The sequence below is a fragment of the Rutilus rutilus genome (genome assembly GCF_951802725.1).
Source record: "Rutilus rutilus genome assembly, chromosome: 15".
Lineage (NCBI taxonomy): Eukaryota > Metazoa > Chordata > Actinopteri > Cypriniformes > Leuciscidae > Rutilus > Rutilus rutilus.
In genome coordinates, this window is record NC_140220.1 from 8,910,571 (window position 1) to 8,928,067 (window position 17,497).

Sequence of the window (17,497 nt, forward strand, 5' to 3'; positions counted from 1 at the left end):
TACAAACATTCTTCCAAATATCTTTCTTTGTGTTCAGCAGAACAAAGAAACTCATACAGGTTTGGAACAACTTGAGGGTGAGTAAACAATGATAGAATTTTCATTTTTGGGTGAACTATCCCTTTAAACTATGCTAAGACCAACAAACCATCTCAAACTGTATTTTTCCCAAGCAGGGATATGTTGTTTTGCTGAATGTTAGCATTCCCATTCATCCTAATGACACAGCTAGCGCTAAGCTATCAGGCTAACCACAAGCTAAATGAAATCCCAGAGAATTGTTTAAAGGGTTAGTTCACCCAAAAATAAAAAGTATCTCATCATTTACTCACCCTCATGTCGTTCCAAGCCCGTTAGACTTTTGTCCATCTTTGAAACACAAATTAAGATATTTTTAATGAAATTTGAGAGATTTCTGTCCCTCCATTGAGAGTATATGCGCTACCACTTTGACGCTTCAAGAAGTTCATAAAGAGATCATAAAACTTATCCATATGAATTTTTTTGCTTTATATGATGAACAGATTTAGGCTTTTATTCACATATATATATATATATATATACACGATAATGTATGTGATATGTAATTTAAAATACGTAAAGTGATGTTGTATTATGATGGTTAAGATTACATATATCAATACTGTTGTGCTGATAACCCCTTGGCATTGATGTCATCCATAACTGTAGTTTTGGTATTCTATGTTTTAAAGATTTTATTAAATTGGTAAAGGTCAAGGGCTCTAACTAAGTGAATAGTTAATGTAATTATAATCATCTCATGAACAATACCTCTGCAGCAACAAGGGAAATGGAATATGTTAGTATGCACAATGATTGGATGGATGAAATTACACAACAATGATTGGCAAGTTTAAAGTGCCGTGCAGCTGTAATTAAAACGCAACCAAAGCTGAGACTTGTGAGTGGCATCAGTTTACTCTGCACTAAGTTTTCATCTCTCTGTATTACCTTACGCCAACTTGTACCCCAGTAAAATGAGAAGGATATATGGGTCCTGTCCTCTAACATTACCTGAAGGAAATTACTTGGGAGGTGAAAGAAAATACCGTATTTCTTCATCTTATTTTCTATCCACTTTTTTATTGAATTTGGAGGGAATTTGCAGTATACTGATAGCCTTGTGTTGTTTGTGCAGAATACCGATAGCAGCCAGTCTATTGTGTTTCCCTGAAAACATGGTCTTGTTTGTTGAATGATACTGTTCAAGCCACATTATTTTGCCTCTCTTTTGATTCTTTTTGGCGTTTAAGGGACAAAATTGGGATCGGCTGGCTGCCTTAATGTTCCGTCTGATCGATGACAGGGTCAGATGATTGATGAATCAAGCAATCAGTGAGTTTCTCCCGTGGACGCACACAATCAATTCCTCTCCCAATGGAGTGATATCATTAAGCCTCAGGAAGTTTCGATAGCAGCCTCTGCAGGATCCTCCTGCCCATATATTTGACCTAGGAACAGGCTGTTAACTTTTCCAAAGTCAAAACACAATAGCGAGACTTTGCCAGGGCCCCAGGGCACAATATAACTTTTTTCGCAATTTTCAGACCCAGGGTCCCAAAGCACTTTTGTGGAAAATTCACCCATTTTCAGGGCTTTTTCGTAATTAAAGTCGACAGCCACTTTGCTTGATTTTTTTTTGCTCTCTCCTTGTTTCACTTAATCCATTGTGCTTTTTTATAATTCTCTCTTCGAAAAGGTCATGGAATCATCGGAAAAGGTGCCCCTAAATCCTAGGCGTTCACAGGGATCAGAGATGAGCTACCATAATCTCCTCTCCTTTATGACAAGGGACATTTTTCTGCTTTGATATCAGATAGGTTTTGACCTTTGCATGCCCTGTCTATGTCACTTTCTGTCAAAGCTAGTCTCAGAGGTTTCTTGATCATCTCATGAATTGAAAAAAGAGCAGCAAAATCCATGTTTGCTAGCTTTGAGACTGTATTTATGCTAATGCACTATTTTTTCAAATGTTTGGGATCTGTAAGATTTTTTTTTTTTATTCAGCAAGAATTCATTTAATTGATCAAAAGTGACACTAAAGACATTTGTAATGTTATAATGTTATAATCCTGAAAAATAAAGCATATTACTGCTTCCACAATAATATTAAGCAGCAGAACTGTTTTCAACATTGATGATAATAATAAATCTTTCTTGAGCACCAAATCAGCATATTAGAATGATTTCTGAAGGATCACGTGAGGCTGAAGACTGGAGTAATGAAAATTCAGCTTTGCCATCACAGGAATAAATTGCATTTTAAATTAAAAATTGTAATAATATTTAACAATATTGCTGTTTTAATTTTTGTCCTGATGAGCATAGGAGACTTCTTAAAAAAATAAAAATAATCATTCCTATCAGCCCCAGACTTTTGAACATTAGTGTAAAAGTAAGTTAACTTTTAATTTAGCAAATGCACACACTTAAAATATACTTTCTCGTCAGGAAAAAACATTAAGAATTCATCTTGCTCTCATTGCATATCCAAATATGTGTGCAATCAAATGCTCTCTATATTGAAACATACCAAATCACAGGTCATGACTGTGATGTAAATGTAAGGGTGGTGTAGTTTGGAACTGGATTGTCTATAACTGATTCCTAACCTTCTCCGCTTTGTTCGTGGCCTGTTGTATGTCTAATTCTCAGGATCAAAGCACCAAAGTGGCGCACAGTAGCGGCCTCTTCTTTCTGAAATGCTTCCCTAACAGTAGGGACGCTCTACTTAATTGACACCCAGATGCCACAACAAAGACATGCTGCATAACCAAGACCTTTCACTCAAGACTGCCATTCATTTATGTGAGAATCTGTAAGAACAGGGTGACTTATCATTCATATTCCCCTACTGACGTTAGGCTGAATTTATGCCTTAAAGGAGAACTCCGGTCAATTTTAACATTGAGCTCATTTTTTTGTACATTTGGAGTGCTGTCAATACATAGAACAACGACAAAAATCGGTGTTGCCTACACCGAGTTATTCTATTTTTAAAATTTGCGCCCTGTTGACTTCAATGGGGCAATGTTTTAACCTGCTTTTAGCCTCTTAACATCCTTGATGTGTCATTACAAGTGCACAGACAATGTGAGTGATTCCTTCAGAGTGAACGCGGGTGAATCTGACTGCAGTAGATGTGAAAGATATTAATAAAAATTAAGTTAATTCAGCCAGCGCTCATACCTGTATTTACTTCCTGTTTTCGGTCGAAGCCCACAGTAGTCGATTGTCGAGTTCTCCACTGTTGCTTAGTTACCTATGATCACGCGCGTGAACTCGACAATCGACTACTATGGACTTTGACCGAAAACAGGAAGTAAATACAGGTATGAGAGCTGGCTGAATTAACTTAATTCTTATTAATATCTTTCACATCTACTGCAGTCAGATTCACCGTGTTCACTCTGAAGGAATCACTCACATTTTCTGTGCACTTGTAATGACACATCAAGGATGTTAAGAGGCTAAAAGCAGGTTTAAACATTGCCCCATTGAAGTCAACAGGGTGCAAATTTAAAAAATAGAATAACTCATTGTAGGCAACACCGATTTGTGTCGTTGTTCTCTGTATTGACAGCACTCCAAATGTACAAAAAAATGGAGTGGGGAGTTCAAAAAAACAAAAAACAAAAAAACAAAATGTACAAAAAAAAACTGAGTTCTCCTTTAAGGGATAAGATAGCATTAAATAAATAAAAATCCTATCTTATGCCATATGCCATATCTGCTGTAGCTGCCTTTGATAATTTAAAATAAAAAATAGACACAAATGAGACTAGTGTTGTCATACTCTGTGTATCAGATAATTTGAGAGAAATGTTTGAGTTCATATTGACTTTGGTCAAATCTGAGCACAGTTTGGAGATCACTCTGAAGGGGAAGAGACACATTTATTCTCTGGAGAAATATGAGTCCCATTTTCTCTCCATTTCATCTCCATGCAGTCTAGAAGAAACTGTTTCCGATACTATATAAAGAATGATGGTCGTGTAAGGGGTGCTTTATGGGTGACAGTGTGGGAAGATGTCCCCCCTTCTCTGCTGAATGGAATAGACCATCTCCATCAGCACATGTTCTTCCCCAGAGGGTGCCTGTCATCAAGAGAGCATGTGGGCTTGTGGCAACGTGACCTTAGTAATACCCTGGCTGTTGAACATGCCTGACTTTCACAGGAGATTTATATAAGTATGAATGATAATGAATATTCACATCGCCCCACTGCACTCAACTTCTTGACCCAAACGATGCTTTATGGGTGAATCCAGAAGAACCACAAGCATTGTTGTTGTATCGTAGATCCGAACTGGTTTATGCAGCTTTAGTCATTGATATCAGTTAGTCACATTGCTGCTTGCTGGGAGTCTCAGCCTCAGACGTCATGCCCACCTACCACTGGCTGTTCATTGTTCATTTTTATGGTCCTGCATTGTGGAAATTTCATTTTAAAAAGTAAAAACATTCCATGTCTCTCAATATCTTTTAAGACATAACTTGCCAGTAGTATATTAGAAGTTAACTACCCATATGTTTAATTATATAAGTATATTGGACATGCTCTTAGTTGCTAAGGAAATGTATGTTTTTTGTATTTTATGTATTTTATGAATTTAAAAAAAAAGTTTGTGTGTGTGTGTGTGTGTGTTTATGACGTCACACTTTGGGAGCATTAGAGTTCAGTTCCTGAGATTGTGTGTAAAGTAGTTTTTTTCAGTATACTCCAGTAATATCTGATCAGCACTAATAACACACCTATTAAACAGTTTTATTATTGTTGATCAACGATCAGCGAATCAACCCTGTAATGTACAGTATGTGGTGGATGAGTCAGCCAGCGCTGCTGTTGTGTGTTATTATTTGCTAAATATTTTATCTCCCCACCTATTCCGCAGCCTATTAATCAGCAAATGCATATTTGCACATAATTCTTAAAAAACACAGCTTTATTTCACAAGCACAGTGGAAATTATTTTATTGGCCTTGGTACTGGAATATAATGCCTCAGATGATGTCTCATATTAGTATAAGATTTTTTGCACCAGTCTGAGCTTGACATGGCGTATTCAAAATCAATAGTTAAAGATTGGTAAATATTTATTTCACTGCATACATAGAAATTGAGCACTAATACAGTGGCCCCAAAATGTATTTGGACACTTAAGCCACACTTAGAAATGTTTAAATATTATTGTATTAGATAACAACATATCGGAGTGGGGTTTGAGGGAGTTCAGGGAGCTTATCATTTCTCGAGATAACTTTATTGATGGCCGTTTGACTCTGCCATTATGAAACATCTTTGTACTTTTCAAAAAGCAGATGAAAGTGTGAAGCTCAACTGGCCCCGGTGTTTGTTACACCATGACTTCATGGTCTCTAAAGCCCTGAAAACAGGTTTCTCTGACCTGTTATTTCCCATTAACTTCCATGAGCGGATTCCAGCTCTTTGTGGCAGCAGAGCTTTTGGGCTTTCAAGAAACTGGCACGAATGGGAAAAACTGTCAGTCACCGAAATTTGGTAATGCTGCTATTTACCAGCACTTCTCTGACAAAATCGCTTAAATGAGCGGTGGCACTTTCTCCAAACACACCCAGTGAGAAGTGAAATAAATAAAGCGTCAAGCAATTATGAAGCCTGATGACAGTTTAAGGTCAGCCAATTAGAGGGCTTCTTCACTGAAATCAGCTTACGGTTACTTTATTACCCTGCAGCTATGGAGGTCACTGCCACAGTGACGACTGAATCATTTAATGTATTTGTGTCATTTATTTAGCATCACCTACAGTAGGTTTTATGTCAGGGATCTATTTTTAATATTGCCTCAGTGGTCGTACAGAAGAACCTGAAGGATATATGACATTTGGATTGAATTTCCATGCATCTCTAGAGTTCCTACTGTACCCTGACTAGTTCATATTTTACATATTTATTAGTAAAGCCATTGTGGCAGCTCTCACAGTGTGCTCTCTCCGCATGCTGGCAGTTTCCATCCCGCTCAGTTGACATTTGAGTTCACTGCGTGGTCTATTCCCGTATCAGTCTCGATCATCTTTCTGGCCCTCGGGCAACGGCTCTTTCGCCAGCCTCATTTAAATGCAAACGAATATTAAAATAGATTATCATCATTAACATTGCTGTATCTTGATGAATTTTATTCAGTTGCTCTCCTCCTCCCACCCCTAGAGCCATCCATACTAAGGAAATTAACATTCGCCACTTGGTTCCTTAAAAACCTCAGGGTGGCAAACAAGAGACTCTTCTTCACTGGTCTGTATTAATGAGGCTCTCAAATATGAGTGTGAAAAGTAATTCATGGCAAATTGCTTCCCGATTTACATTATGTTGAGATTGATTGAGATGAAAAATCTGTTTTATAAATGTATTTTATTGATCTTATTGTGAATGACTCTTTAATGCATATGTTTCTTGTTTGTGAGCTAGTAATTTTTAATTAAAATATCTTAACTCAATCTTCCGTGTTTAATCCACTTAAACCTGGGCTGGGTTCATGAGCACTGATCGTCCGTTGATCGCCTGATTCTCACGACTCCGAAAACGTCGGAGCAAATTTTCAAATAGGCACTAATTTTATAAATAAACCACAGATTTGAGGTTTAAACAACTACATTCATGTTTGAAAAACTCTTAAAACTGCCTTTCGAGATGCATTCTGGGATTCCTGGCTGTCTCAAGTTTGTGCAAGTCATAAAAGGGGTGGAGCAAGAGCACATCCGGAGATCTGAACTGTACTTGCCTTGATTAACTTTGATTTGGAACAGTACTTGTTGCGAATGGGGACGTTTCACAAGTCCACAAGAAAACAATTACAGACAAGAACGCATATTGAGAAATGGCTTTTGAGTTGGTTCTTGACTTTATTTTTTGAGGAACATATATCTAGCTCTCTGGCATTTTTTTGTTGTTTGTCTTGCAGCAAAATCTTCAGTATGTGAAATTAACTATATTAATGTCTAAAGTTTCCTCCGTGGCCTCTTTTTCTTTGCTCTGTGGGTGTAAAGCACAATTACTTTAGCCGAGAGCTTTTCTTTTGCTGCCATTTAGACCTTTGAGGATTCTGGCCAAAGATCAGGAGGCCAAGAATATGAAACGGCCCATTGTGTGAAGTAGATAATGAATGCCATTTTTCAAGCTTAGCTACAGATTCTGACAGCTTCTACGTAATCCCTCCACTACACATCATTGTATCTGTTACATGCTGACACTGGAAGTCATCCTCAATGTCTATTACAAACAACACAGTTACTCTTCAAATGCCCAACATGCGTCATTTAGCGTGGAATGCCTAGATTTGTGCGAATAGCAAGTCTTCGGTGTGGTAATGAACACGCTCAGACAGCTCTATTTATGTAAATAACCTCATGCATTTTCAGTAACCTCTTGCTGGATGCGTGTAAATGTTGCCATTCATTACACTGGTTTACTGGCTCTCTGTGCAAGCCATTGACTTGATGTGCTTCTTTGTGCAACATTTCAAGTCTTTTAGGATATAATGAAGCTCTTGAATTGAAGTTATTTGTTTATTTATCCTGAGATGGACTATGAAAATTCAAGGCATGAATGTATTTTGCTTAGTATGAAAATGGATATTTGTGAGATTTTTATTATATTTTGCCGCACATCATTTTAAAATATTCTTCCAAGCCTTCAAAAGGAATGCAAAAAAAATAAAAATAAATTCAGTCTGGTCTGAATAGTTGGTCTGAATTTGTAGAGTTGAAAGAGAGGATATGGATTAGTGGTCGATCGATATTGGTTTTTTGATGGCCGATGCCGATATCTTAGAGAGCAGGGTGGCCGATATAAAGCCGATATTTTTATATATATTTATTTTAATCAATATTTAATAAATTATAAAACAAATTATAAAACAACATTTTAAAATAAACATGCTTTTATACTTTAGATGGCAACTTCTTAAATTTGCAATCCTAGTATTTAATAAAGGATTTAAAGTTTTTCGATCGCATCTCCTGTGAAGCTGATCTTCCGTTCGCATTCACTCACTTCGCACAGACCGACCCTCACTCGCAGTCACACGTTTATCAGGCTACAAATGCACACTTCACAAGATATCACAGCTGGATTCAATTAAATCTGCAAGGTTTGTGAAATTAAATGTTTATTAGATATTCAGAGATTTGTTTAAATGACGTAAATGCGCATTTGCTGAATGTTGACGGCAAATGAGAAAGTATTTTAGCCTGATTGTTTGCCTTTTCTGTTACAAATAATATAAAAGCAAACGCTTTACTTTACTTAATTCGCATAAGTTACCATTTACTTTCTTTGTTTACCAGTTCTGTCTAACAAAGTATTAGATATGACTGACAGAGATCGTAAATTAATGAAGACGGAGAATGTGAGTGAGCGCTGTTTGATCTGAAGAGCTGCCGTTGCCGTTCTCAGCGCCGCCCGTCAAAATAAAAGTCTGAAGCGCCGTCAAAATAAAAGCCCCGCTTCCAACACATCGGCCAATCAGAAAAACTGATCGGCCGATGCCGATACTTCAAAATTGCCAAATATCGGCGATACCTTGCCGATATATCGGTCGACCACTAATATGTATATATATATATATTCATGTACATGTACATGAAAGTAGGCTATGTTAAGATACAGTAGATAGATGGATAGATAGATAGATTTTTCTATAGAAATTTCATAATGAGACCTGTGCAAACCTTTTCATTGAATATGATGGATATGCCACTATATTTCACAATAACAGCAGTATCTGAAACTATACCAGATATCCCCATTAAGTCATCATTAAATCATCATACTTGCATACTTTTATCTGGAACCATTGAACTGTTGGATTCATCTTGTCTTGTCTTTCTTGTGCACCTCCGCAGGCCGTGCTCTCAGCTAAAGAGGAACAAAAGAAGTGCATAATGATGTACATCACCTAAAACTGATGGCTTCCTGTCACTGTAGTCAGTAGTGGAGGAACACAGCTCTTAACTACCATCACCTCTTTCATTCTGCATTTAAAACGCTTCCAGCTGAAATTCCTTCATGAGTCTTTTTCCTTCCTTTGCTCTTTCATGCCATACCATAGATTTCCCCCTTTTAATTAAAGGGATAGTTCACCCTATTATGAAAATGAAGTAATCATTTACTCACCCTGGTGGTGGTCTTATGCCGTATGACCTTCTTTCTTTTTTTTGGACCACAATGAATTCATGTTTTTTCTTCCTTTCTAAATGTAAATTATATCAACATGCTGCATTTAATGTAGGATTGAACTGATGTCGGGTCCCATGTGTATATACACTATCATTTAAACATTTAGGGTCAGTAAAACGTAAAAAATAAATAATAATAACAATAATAAAAAAAAAATCTTGAGGGTCTAATCAGCATATTAGAATGAATTCTGAAGTATTATGTGACACTGAAGACTATAGGCTAATGATGAAAATTCAGCTTTGCCATCACAGGAATAAATTACATTTTTAAATACATTAAAAAAAACAGTGAAATAATGGTCTTCCTTCCTTCCTTCCTTCCTTCCTTCCTTCCTTCCTTCCTTCCTTCCTTCCTTCCTTCCTTCCTTCCTTCCTTCCTTCCTTCCTTCCTTCCTATTTCCCTTCTAATGAAGTTATTGTCAAACAAACCCTATTTCATTCCTTCATTTTATATGAATATTTCATTGAAACGCCCACTTGAATTTTTGCATTAACATGGCCATTGTACATAAAACACAGGGGAGAACAGCAGGGGTCCTTGAATGTGTCTAATTGACATTGTGTAGTTTAGATTTCTTCATATAACTGTACAAAGATAAGTTTGTAGGTGGTTTCAAATGTTCTTTGATAGCTTCTAATTATTTTATTAACAGTAGTTGGCCCTGAGAATCTTCTTTGAAAGAAAAAGATCTTTTAGAAAATGCACCATATTCATTTGCAATCATAATCTGTCTTATTCTGTAGTACATAAAGTCCATTCAGAGAAGCAGGTTTATGTGCGGTGCTGAGTTGCACTTTATCCAAATACACTGTTTCTAAGTAAATGAGACACAGTGCTTTTGGAAAAACAATTGTCACTCTCTTTACTGCCTGAAGCGAAGACCTCTTGAATTTTGTGTTCATGAAACAATCTCGCCCATTGTAATGTCTGGCTGGTTCCTCTGACGTTGCATAGTCAAAAGGATTTCTAGTACGCAGCACACCTACTGAGGGTTTGTACTTGGTGACTTCACACTTTATAAGTGTAAATACAATTTGCAATATCTCAATCTTTAAATGTCTCCATACCTCAAACCCCCCCCCCGCCTTACTCCAAGTGAATGTGTCATAGATTAGTTAACCATTCAATTCTGCTGTTATTTTTGCAGTCTCATCTCTGCAGAGCAACATTAAAATCACTGGTGGCAGCAGCAGATGAAATTGGATTACTGACGGACAATGGAGGCAGGCCAAGATGCGTCTCTGCCGTGCTTCATGGGAGCTTTCTTCATTAGCCCATGCTCAATCTGTAGTTAATGCTCTGTGGCGCTAATGCTGGGAAACTCTATAACTCGGCCAGCCTCTTTTAAATGCGGGTGAAGCTATCTATTCAACCTGCCCCTACTGATTGATTACCTTTTGTCTTTCTGATTAAAGGCTGCTCGTCTCCCTTCGCACCGAAAGAAATGTATAAATGGGACGAAAGGCAGAGAGAAACTGAGTGGGAGAGAGGCGAGCGAAAGCACAAGGTTGGGAGAATGAGATTCGGCTTTGTCACAGGGAGAATGAACTTTAATCTCAATCACAGACTGAAAGCGTGCGCTATAGCAGGCTAATCGCTAATGGGATGCTTCTGCTGCCAAGTAATAATCATGAGAAAACATTATGTGCGCATAAGGAAGGGAAAATATCATTACAGGAATTGATTACGCTGACCTTTGCATTCGATATTCATTACTGAATTGGTTTAGTGATGCTTTTAGCTTGACACTCTCACTTCTTGTTGTCAATTTACCATGGTTAAGGGGTGTTTAAAAAAACAAGACAAAAATCCCCTCGACCGTGGTAAAACGTAGCTAATGGTCTTAAGTGGCTTATTTTTTCTCTAAAATTACAGCAATAGCAGTGTGTTCAATAAATAATTGCATTTATTAATATTTAGACTTGTAGTAAACAATTCTTACACCAAGTAATACCGTTCATTATGCTAACTGTAAGTTGTTCACCACTTTAATGGCCTGAAGCAGTGTTCTCATAACTGATAGAGCATGGTGCCAGAAAGGTCGTGGGTTCAATTCCGACATGGTGTACATTCCCACATACAAGTTATATAAGTGTCTCCCAAATGAGTCTATGTAAATTGTAGTAATTTTGAAAACACATTGTTCAAAAGTTTGTGGTCAGTAAGATTTTTTTCTATTGAAAGAAATGAATATTTTTATTCAGCAAGGATACATTTAATTGATTAAAAGTGACAGTAAAGACTTTAACATTGTTACAAAAAAGAATCTTGGACAAATTATGGTTTTCACAAGTATATTAAGCAGCACTACTGCATTCAACATTGCTAATTATAAGATATGTTTCTTGAGCAGCAAATCAGCATATTAGAATGATTTCTGAAGGATCATGTGACACTGCTGAAAATGCAGCTTTGTCATCATTGAAATAAATTACATTTTAAAATATACTAAAATAGAAAACAGTTATTTTAAATTGTAATTATATTTTACAATATTTTCTGTAATTGTAATAAAATAAATGTAGCCTTGGTGAGCATAAGAAACTTCTTTCAAAAACTTTTTCTTCAAAATTTTACCGACCTCAGACTTTTTATTGGTTTTGTATATCAGCGTTTCAGTGGCTTTGAATGTAATTTTAGAGCCTTAGTATGAGTGTTATGATTTTTTTTATAGATGCGCACTTGTGCATACTGAAGTACTGAATGTTTGCTCTCTTTTTTGTTGTGTTTAGTCAGTGATTTTGCACTTCATCTTTTAAGGCCTATCTTCTGAACATTAATGGATTTTCTTCTCATATTTATGGATCTAATTTCTCATGTATAAAAATGACTTGATAAATCTCATTCAGAGCACAGCTGCCCTACAATGGTGTTTACATCACTGTTTATATGAAAGGGGGCCCAGGGACCACATTAATGGTGATCCCGGCCCACGCCTCAGACAAGAGCTTGCAACCTCCCCATAAAATCCCTTTAGGTTTTTCCCCCCATTGGACATGCATATTAATGCCAGGGCTCTTTTGGGAATTCTGTCAATAAGCGCAGGTGTCTACAAAAGCCTGAAAGAAGAACTGTGAATGAAAGTGCCATTAAGACGTGTTTTAAAGACATTGTCAACACACCATCTTTCATCAAACAACAGAATATAACATAATTAGCCATATTTGCATTTTGCAACCTAATCGCAGACAGGGCAGATTGTATTTTGTGCTGACATATTGTCACGTTGGTCGCAGCAAAGGAGGAAGCAGGATCCATGTGCAGCAGTCTTTTATTAAATAAACTCAAAACTTCACAAATACAGACTCAAGAACAAGATTTGGGAACAGAACAACCTACATAGTACAACGTCTAGAACTGACAAAGACTGAACTAGACACTGGGCTTAAATACACATACAAACCGGAGAGCTAACAAGATATGACGAGACGCACCTGAACAGAACTAACTAATCAATATGTAACCATAGAAACAAAGCAGAGGAAGACTAAACTGAACTAATAAACAGATAACCAGACACAGACAACAATAGAAATCAAAACCGACAGCCAATATTACACATATGTCTCCCTTCAACACCATGGCATTGTGGTTTATTAGTTGATTTCAGGGGTGGTGGTAGTTTTAAGACTTCGCTAAAGCAATGTAACCAATGGGTCGGGTAAATCAATCGTTTTTCTTTTTTTCTGTGTGCTTGTAGTTGCTGCATAACAATAGGCGAACAGTGCCTCTGAGAATTGGTGTGATGCATGGCTCATTGAAAGAGCTTTTGATAATGAAGGTATTATGGATCGAACGTGGTGCTATCATGCTCTCTGGCTCATGTTTTGTGGGTGGATAATGGAAAACAACCTATTAAACAAGTACTCCAGCCAAAATTCTTGTGTTGTATGTCATTATGTATTCATCCTGAAGTTTTTTCAAACTTGTACTATCGTTCTTCCCAGGAACACAAAAGCAGAACGTTTGAAGAATTGTACTGGTCGCTCTTTTCCATGCTATAATGAAAACGGATGCTTTCATGCATCAAAAAGCAGAAAAAGTGCAATTCAAGGTATCAAAATTAGACCATGAGACTTAAAAAGGCCATATTCTGTCCTTTTACAAAGTCTTGGTTTCGTTTCTTGGGGTCTACTACAAAAGGGTTTCATGCTTGAATGTTAAAAAACTGATTGTTTACATATTTTACATTGTTGCAGCACCTCTCTTCCCACACTGTCAGTAACGCTCTGGGGTGCGTTTCCCGAACAACGACGCAACTCGCTGCTTAACTACCATAGTTAAGATGCATCGTTGAAGAAATCAACTAGCTAGTCACGACTGTTTCCCGAAACCGCATTGTCGCAAAGTGATCGTTCAACCACGTTGGTTTATGACGTCACGCACGTAGTGGAGTAATAACTTCTTTTAATGAATCTGTTTGAGATCGAATTCATGCTAGATGTTTTGCTATAAATTACAGTCATGGCATCTGAGGACTATTTCTCATTTTTCTCAGTTATTTCGCTTTATTTCCAGATTCAATCATAGGCTCATTCTTATAGTAGAGCACGTTTGCACATGCGCACTCTTCAAAAACGGTGCTTTAAATCTCTTGACAAACTAAAAGACGTAAATGACATTTGTATGTATTCTAAATAAAAGACACAGGTTGTACTGAATGTCATCTTGCTTATTTTGCTCAAGATAAGGATTTATTAAGTCCACATGTCATGCAAACTAGAAACTATGCTTCTAACCACAGGTCGAGAGTTGTCGTTCCAACCACACAACTTTGCGATGCTGTTTGCGAATGTTCGTTAGAACGATGGTTTCGGGAAATACCGACTCGGTGGACTATGTTGACTAACGATGCTTTTGGGAAACGCACCCCTGTTTAGTTCTTGTCTCTATGAAGCCCCTCCTTCCGAAAAGTGCAATGTGCTCTGATTGGTTGACTAGACCAGTGTGTTGTGATTGGTCAACTGCTTGGAATATGTTTTGGAAATGTCACGCCCCTTACCATAATTGCGAGTTTCAACAACTAATGCAAGTCAATCAGGCCTCGTACCTTTTTCTGCATATGAAATTTTCTTTTTAAGATTTGAGTAATTATTTACTAATAATCTTTCCCTCTAGCGAACTGTTATTCCCTCTGACTCAATGGGGTTATTGAGTTGAACTTGAGAATCTGTTCAGTCCAATTCATGAACAAATCATTCAGACCGGGTTTGCTAACAAAATCTGTCTATTTATTGGAAAGATTTGACTCTCAAAAATGATTTATTACTTCTCTCATAAACTCTTATAAACGTTCAAAGGAGAGCTAGATCAGATGTCAACATTTCAACCGAGTTACAGTACAGTAATTTCTGGTCTGTTCATCACAATGATATTGTGTGACTTCAGAAGACTTGAAATATAGTGCATGAGTTGTTTTGAAGTGGTGATTTGGTGTCCTTTTTAGAAGATTGAAAACCTGAGTTCCCATGCATGGTAATTTCATAAAAAAGAGCTACCAGAATAATTCTTCATAAACAGTCTTTTGTGTTTCAGAAAGTTTATATGTTTGGAACAAAATCACGGTGAGTAAATAATGACAGAATTTTCTTTTATGAACTATTCCTTTAAGAAAACAGATGGTAATGCATTTGTCTTTTCATCCATCTGTTTCATAGAGGAAATATGGAGGACAGTGAAAATAAACAAGAGCTAGTGCAGGGGGAAATCACATGCCATGATTCATAAAAACACACCATGCCACTGAAGGCTGAATGGGAAAGCAAACATAATTGTGGAAAAAAATAATAAAATAAAGTGGGTGGAATTTGGAAAGGGAACTACTTTTATTCTGACACAAAACTAATCTCATCTGCACCCCAGAGCTGTGACGATTCTTAATCAAAAAACTTGCATGAAGTGCGCTGGTGTTGCTTGGTGTTGTCAGGATAATACCTTTCATTATGATCGAAGACTTAAGTGTTTGGGACAGACACGCTCACCAGATGTATGCTAGCAGAAGCTCAAAGGAAACACCCGGACAAAAGAAGACACGTCCCTCGGGGAGACCAGGGGGTGGAGGGGGGTCACAAACTGGTCCTCACTGGGCAGAACTGCATGGACAAGATGCACAGATTTATAAACTCCTGAGCTTTGTCTACTGTTGATAGATTTATAGCATGAACTGCTGCTCAATTACAAAGAACAGTGTTTCCTTCACTGTCATGCAATCTACAGCGCCATTGCAAATTATATTTTAATAAGTTGTGAGTCCTACAAATGCTTCACTGAATGAATCACTAAATCTGCTAGAATGGTTACTGAATTAATTTATGATTCGCTTACTGAACCACGGGACTTTGTTTTTATTCATACCTGTCAAAGCAAGAACTGTTTGTGAAACTCAAATTGGTAATATTACTGCTCATATGACAACGTGTAGTTTAAGACATTGGTTCCCTTCTGACTACGATTTTTTTTATTAATAGAAACTAGGAATGTTGTTATATTAAAGGGGTCATGAAAACATCATCCAGTAGGAAACACTCATATATAGCATGTCTGTGCAACTTTAAGTCATTTGATATTCATGCTGCTATTGAATCCTCTGAGGCCTCTATTGATGTTCACTTGAGAAGCTGTTTGTTAAATGAATCTATTGAGGTCACAATGACATTCGTGTTTTCAGCGGCTGCATTTTCAACCTTCCTCTTGACGCTATGCCCATTACTATCCTCTGTTACATCATGCGGAAAAGCAGATGATTCAATGGTGAGATTTTTGCTTGGTTTCCTTTCCAGAAAAGACCTTGAGCATCTGAGGTTGTTAAAGGCTTCTCGTGCCTGTTGGTGAATGCAGCTGGAGACACGGGTTCTATTAGCATTAGCTTTATGAGGCTGGCTGCTTTTAGGTCCTTTGGGGATAAAACCGTGACCCTGTACTGGTCCGCTTTTGGAAGTGCCATAGCTTGTGGTATTGACATCAGTGTCATGTCCAATCAGTGGCTGAGACTGGAGCACCCAGAGCTGCGAGGCTGGACTTGCCAGCTTTAATTTCCAAGTCAACTCTGGTGTTTGTGGAAGGGTGGGGGTTTGACTCCAGAGAGCGGCACGTCTCTGTCCTAATTAATCGCCTGTGTGACAGGGGTATTCCTCTGGCTTCCTGTAGGCTGTGTGCTCTCACATGTGGCCTGGCGGTCCGTCATCTCACCCTGCCTTCCAGCTGGCATCAGAGTGTCATCATAAAACGAAATCTGTTTATGCCTTTATGCTAATAAATGCTTGTATGTCAGTATATTGTCTTTGTTTTTGCTTAGTAAAGCAGTGTCTTGTTCCTCTATTTCTCCTTTCCAGATCAGCATCTTGGAGCGACAGATATTTGATTTCCTTGGATACCAGTGGGCTCCAATCCTCACAAACTTTGTCCACATCATCACAGTGATTCTAGGACTCTTTGGAACAGTACAGTTCAGACCGCGATACGTGACCATGGTGAGTTTACATATATTTTCATATTCTGTTTGTGACATATTCTTTTTCACCCCTGCAGGTTATGCTGTCATTTTGTTGTATTAATACCACTGGTATCCATAAAACTGTCCCACTTTTAGTCCTAGCCAGGCAAATCTGTTCCATGATACGTTTTTCTCCTAACATTTTGCAACCGTGATGAGCAACAGGACATTTTGACAATCGTTTGGTTTCAGTCTTGTTTTATTGGCTAGCCTCACCCACTTTGAAATCTCATTGGTCCAAAATCCAGCTCCACATATGCTCTTTAACATCAAGGGCAAGATTTACTAACAGCTTGCAGCAGCGCAAACCATCTTTTGGCGTTAAAAACTACTGTCAGGATTTACTAAAGACACACAGTGAAAATTAGCGCTGAAAAGGCGTGGACACAGTTATGTTTGCGGCTGACCTTATTGCATATGAATTTGTTGGAGTTCCCTTTCAGATGCAAGTAGACGTGAATGTAGATCACGCGCAGAACTTTCCACTTCCATCTATACTTGGCCACTCAATATTTAATATTCAGTTATTTTAATTATCACAATTCAAGTTAAAATTTTATTAAATTGAACAAGCACAACATTCAGCATTCAATAAAATATTCTTAAAAAATTATTATTATTAATAATGTTATTTCAACATAACATCTCTTTATTTCGACATAATATGTGTGCGTGCAACAAGCAAGATGTGCATTTGTAAATCTGGTGACACGCGTGCATAATAACTACTTATTATATCGGATATAATAATCGTTATATGTAGAAAT

The 17,497-nt window shown here is 37.5% G+C and overlaps 1 protein-coding gene across 2 annotated transcripts in view; it reads left to right on the plus strand.

The window, feature by feature from the left end:
• The window catches only part of nkain2 (sodium/potassium transporting ATPase interacting 2), a gene marked incomplete at its 3' end in the record, with an annotated part of 169,568 nt that overhangs the window by 33,186 nt on the left and 118,885 nt on the right, over nucleotides 1-17,497 (plus strand). For both annotated transcript variants that reach the window (XM_084432703.1, XM_084432704.1), the window contains exon 2: nucleotides 16,570-16,707. In XM_084432703.1, coding sequence (XP_084288829.1) covers nucleotides 16,570-16,707 — 138 coding nt within the window. The remainder of the gene's footprint in view (nucleotides 1-16,569; nucleotides 16,708-17,497) is intronic.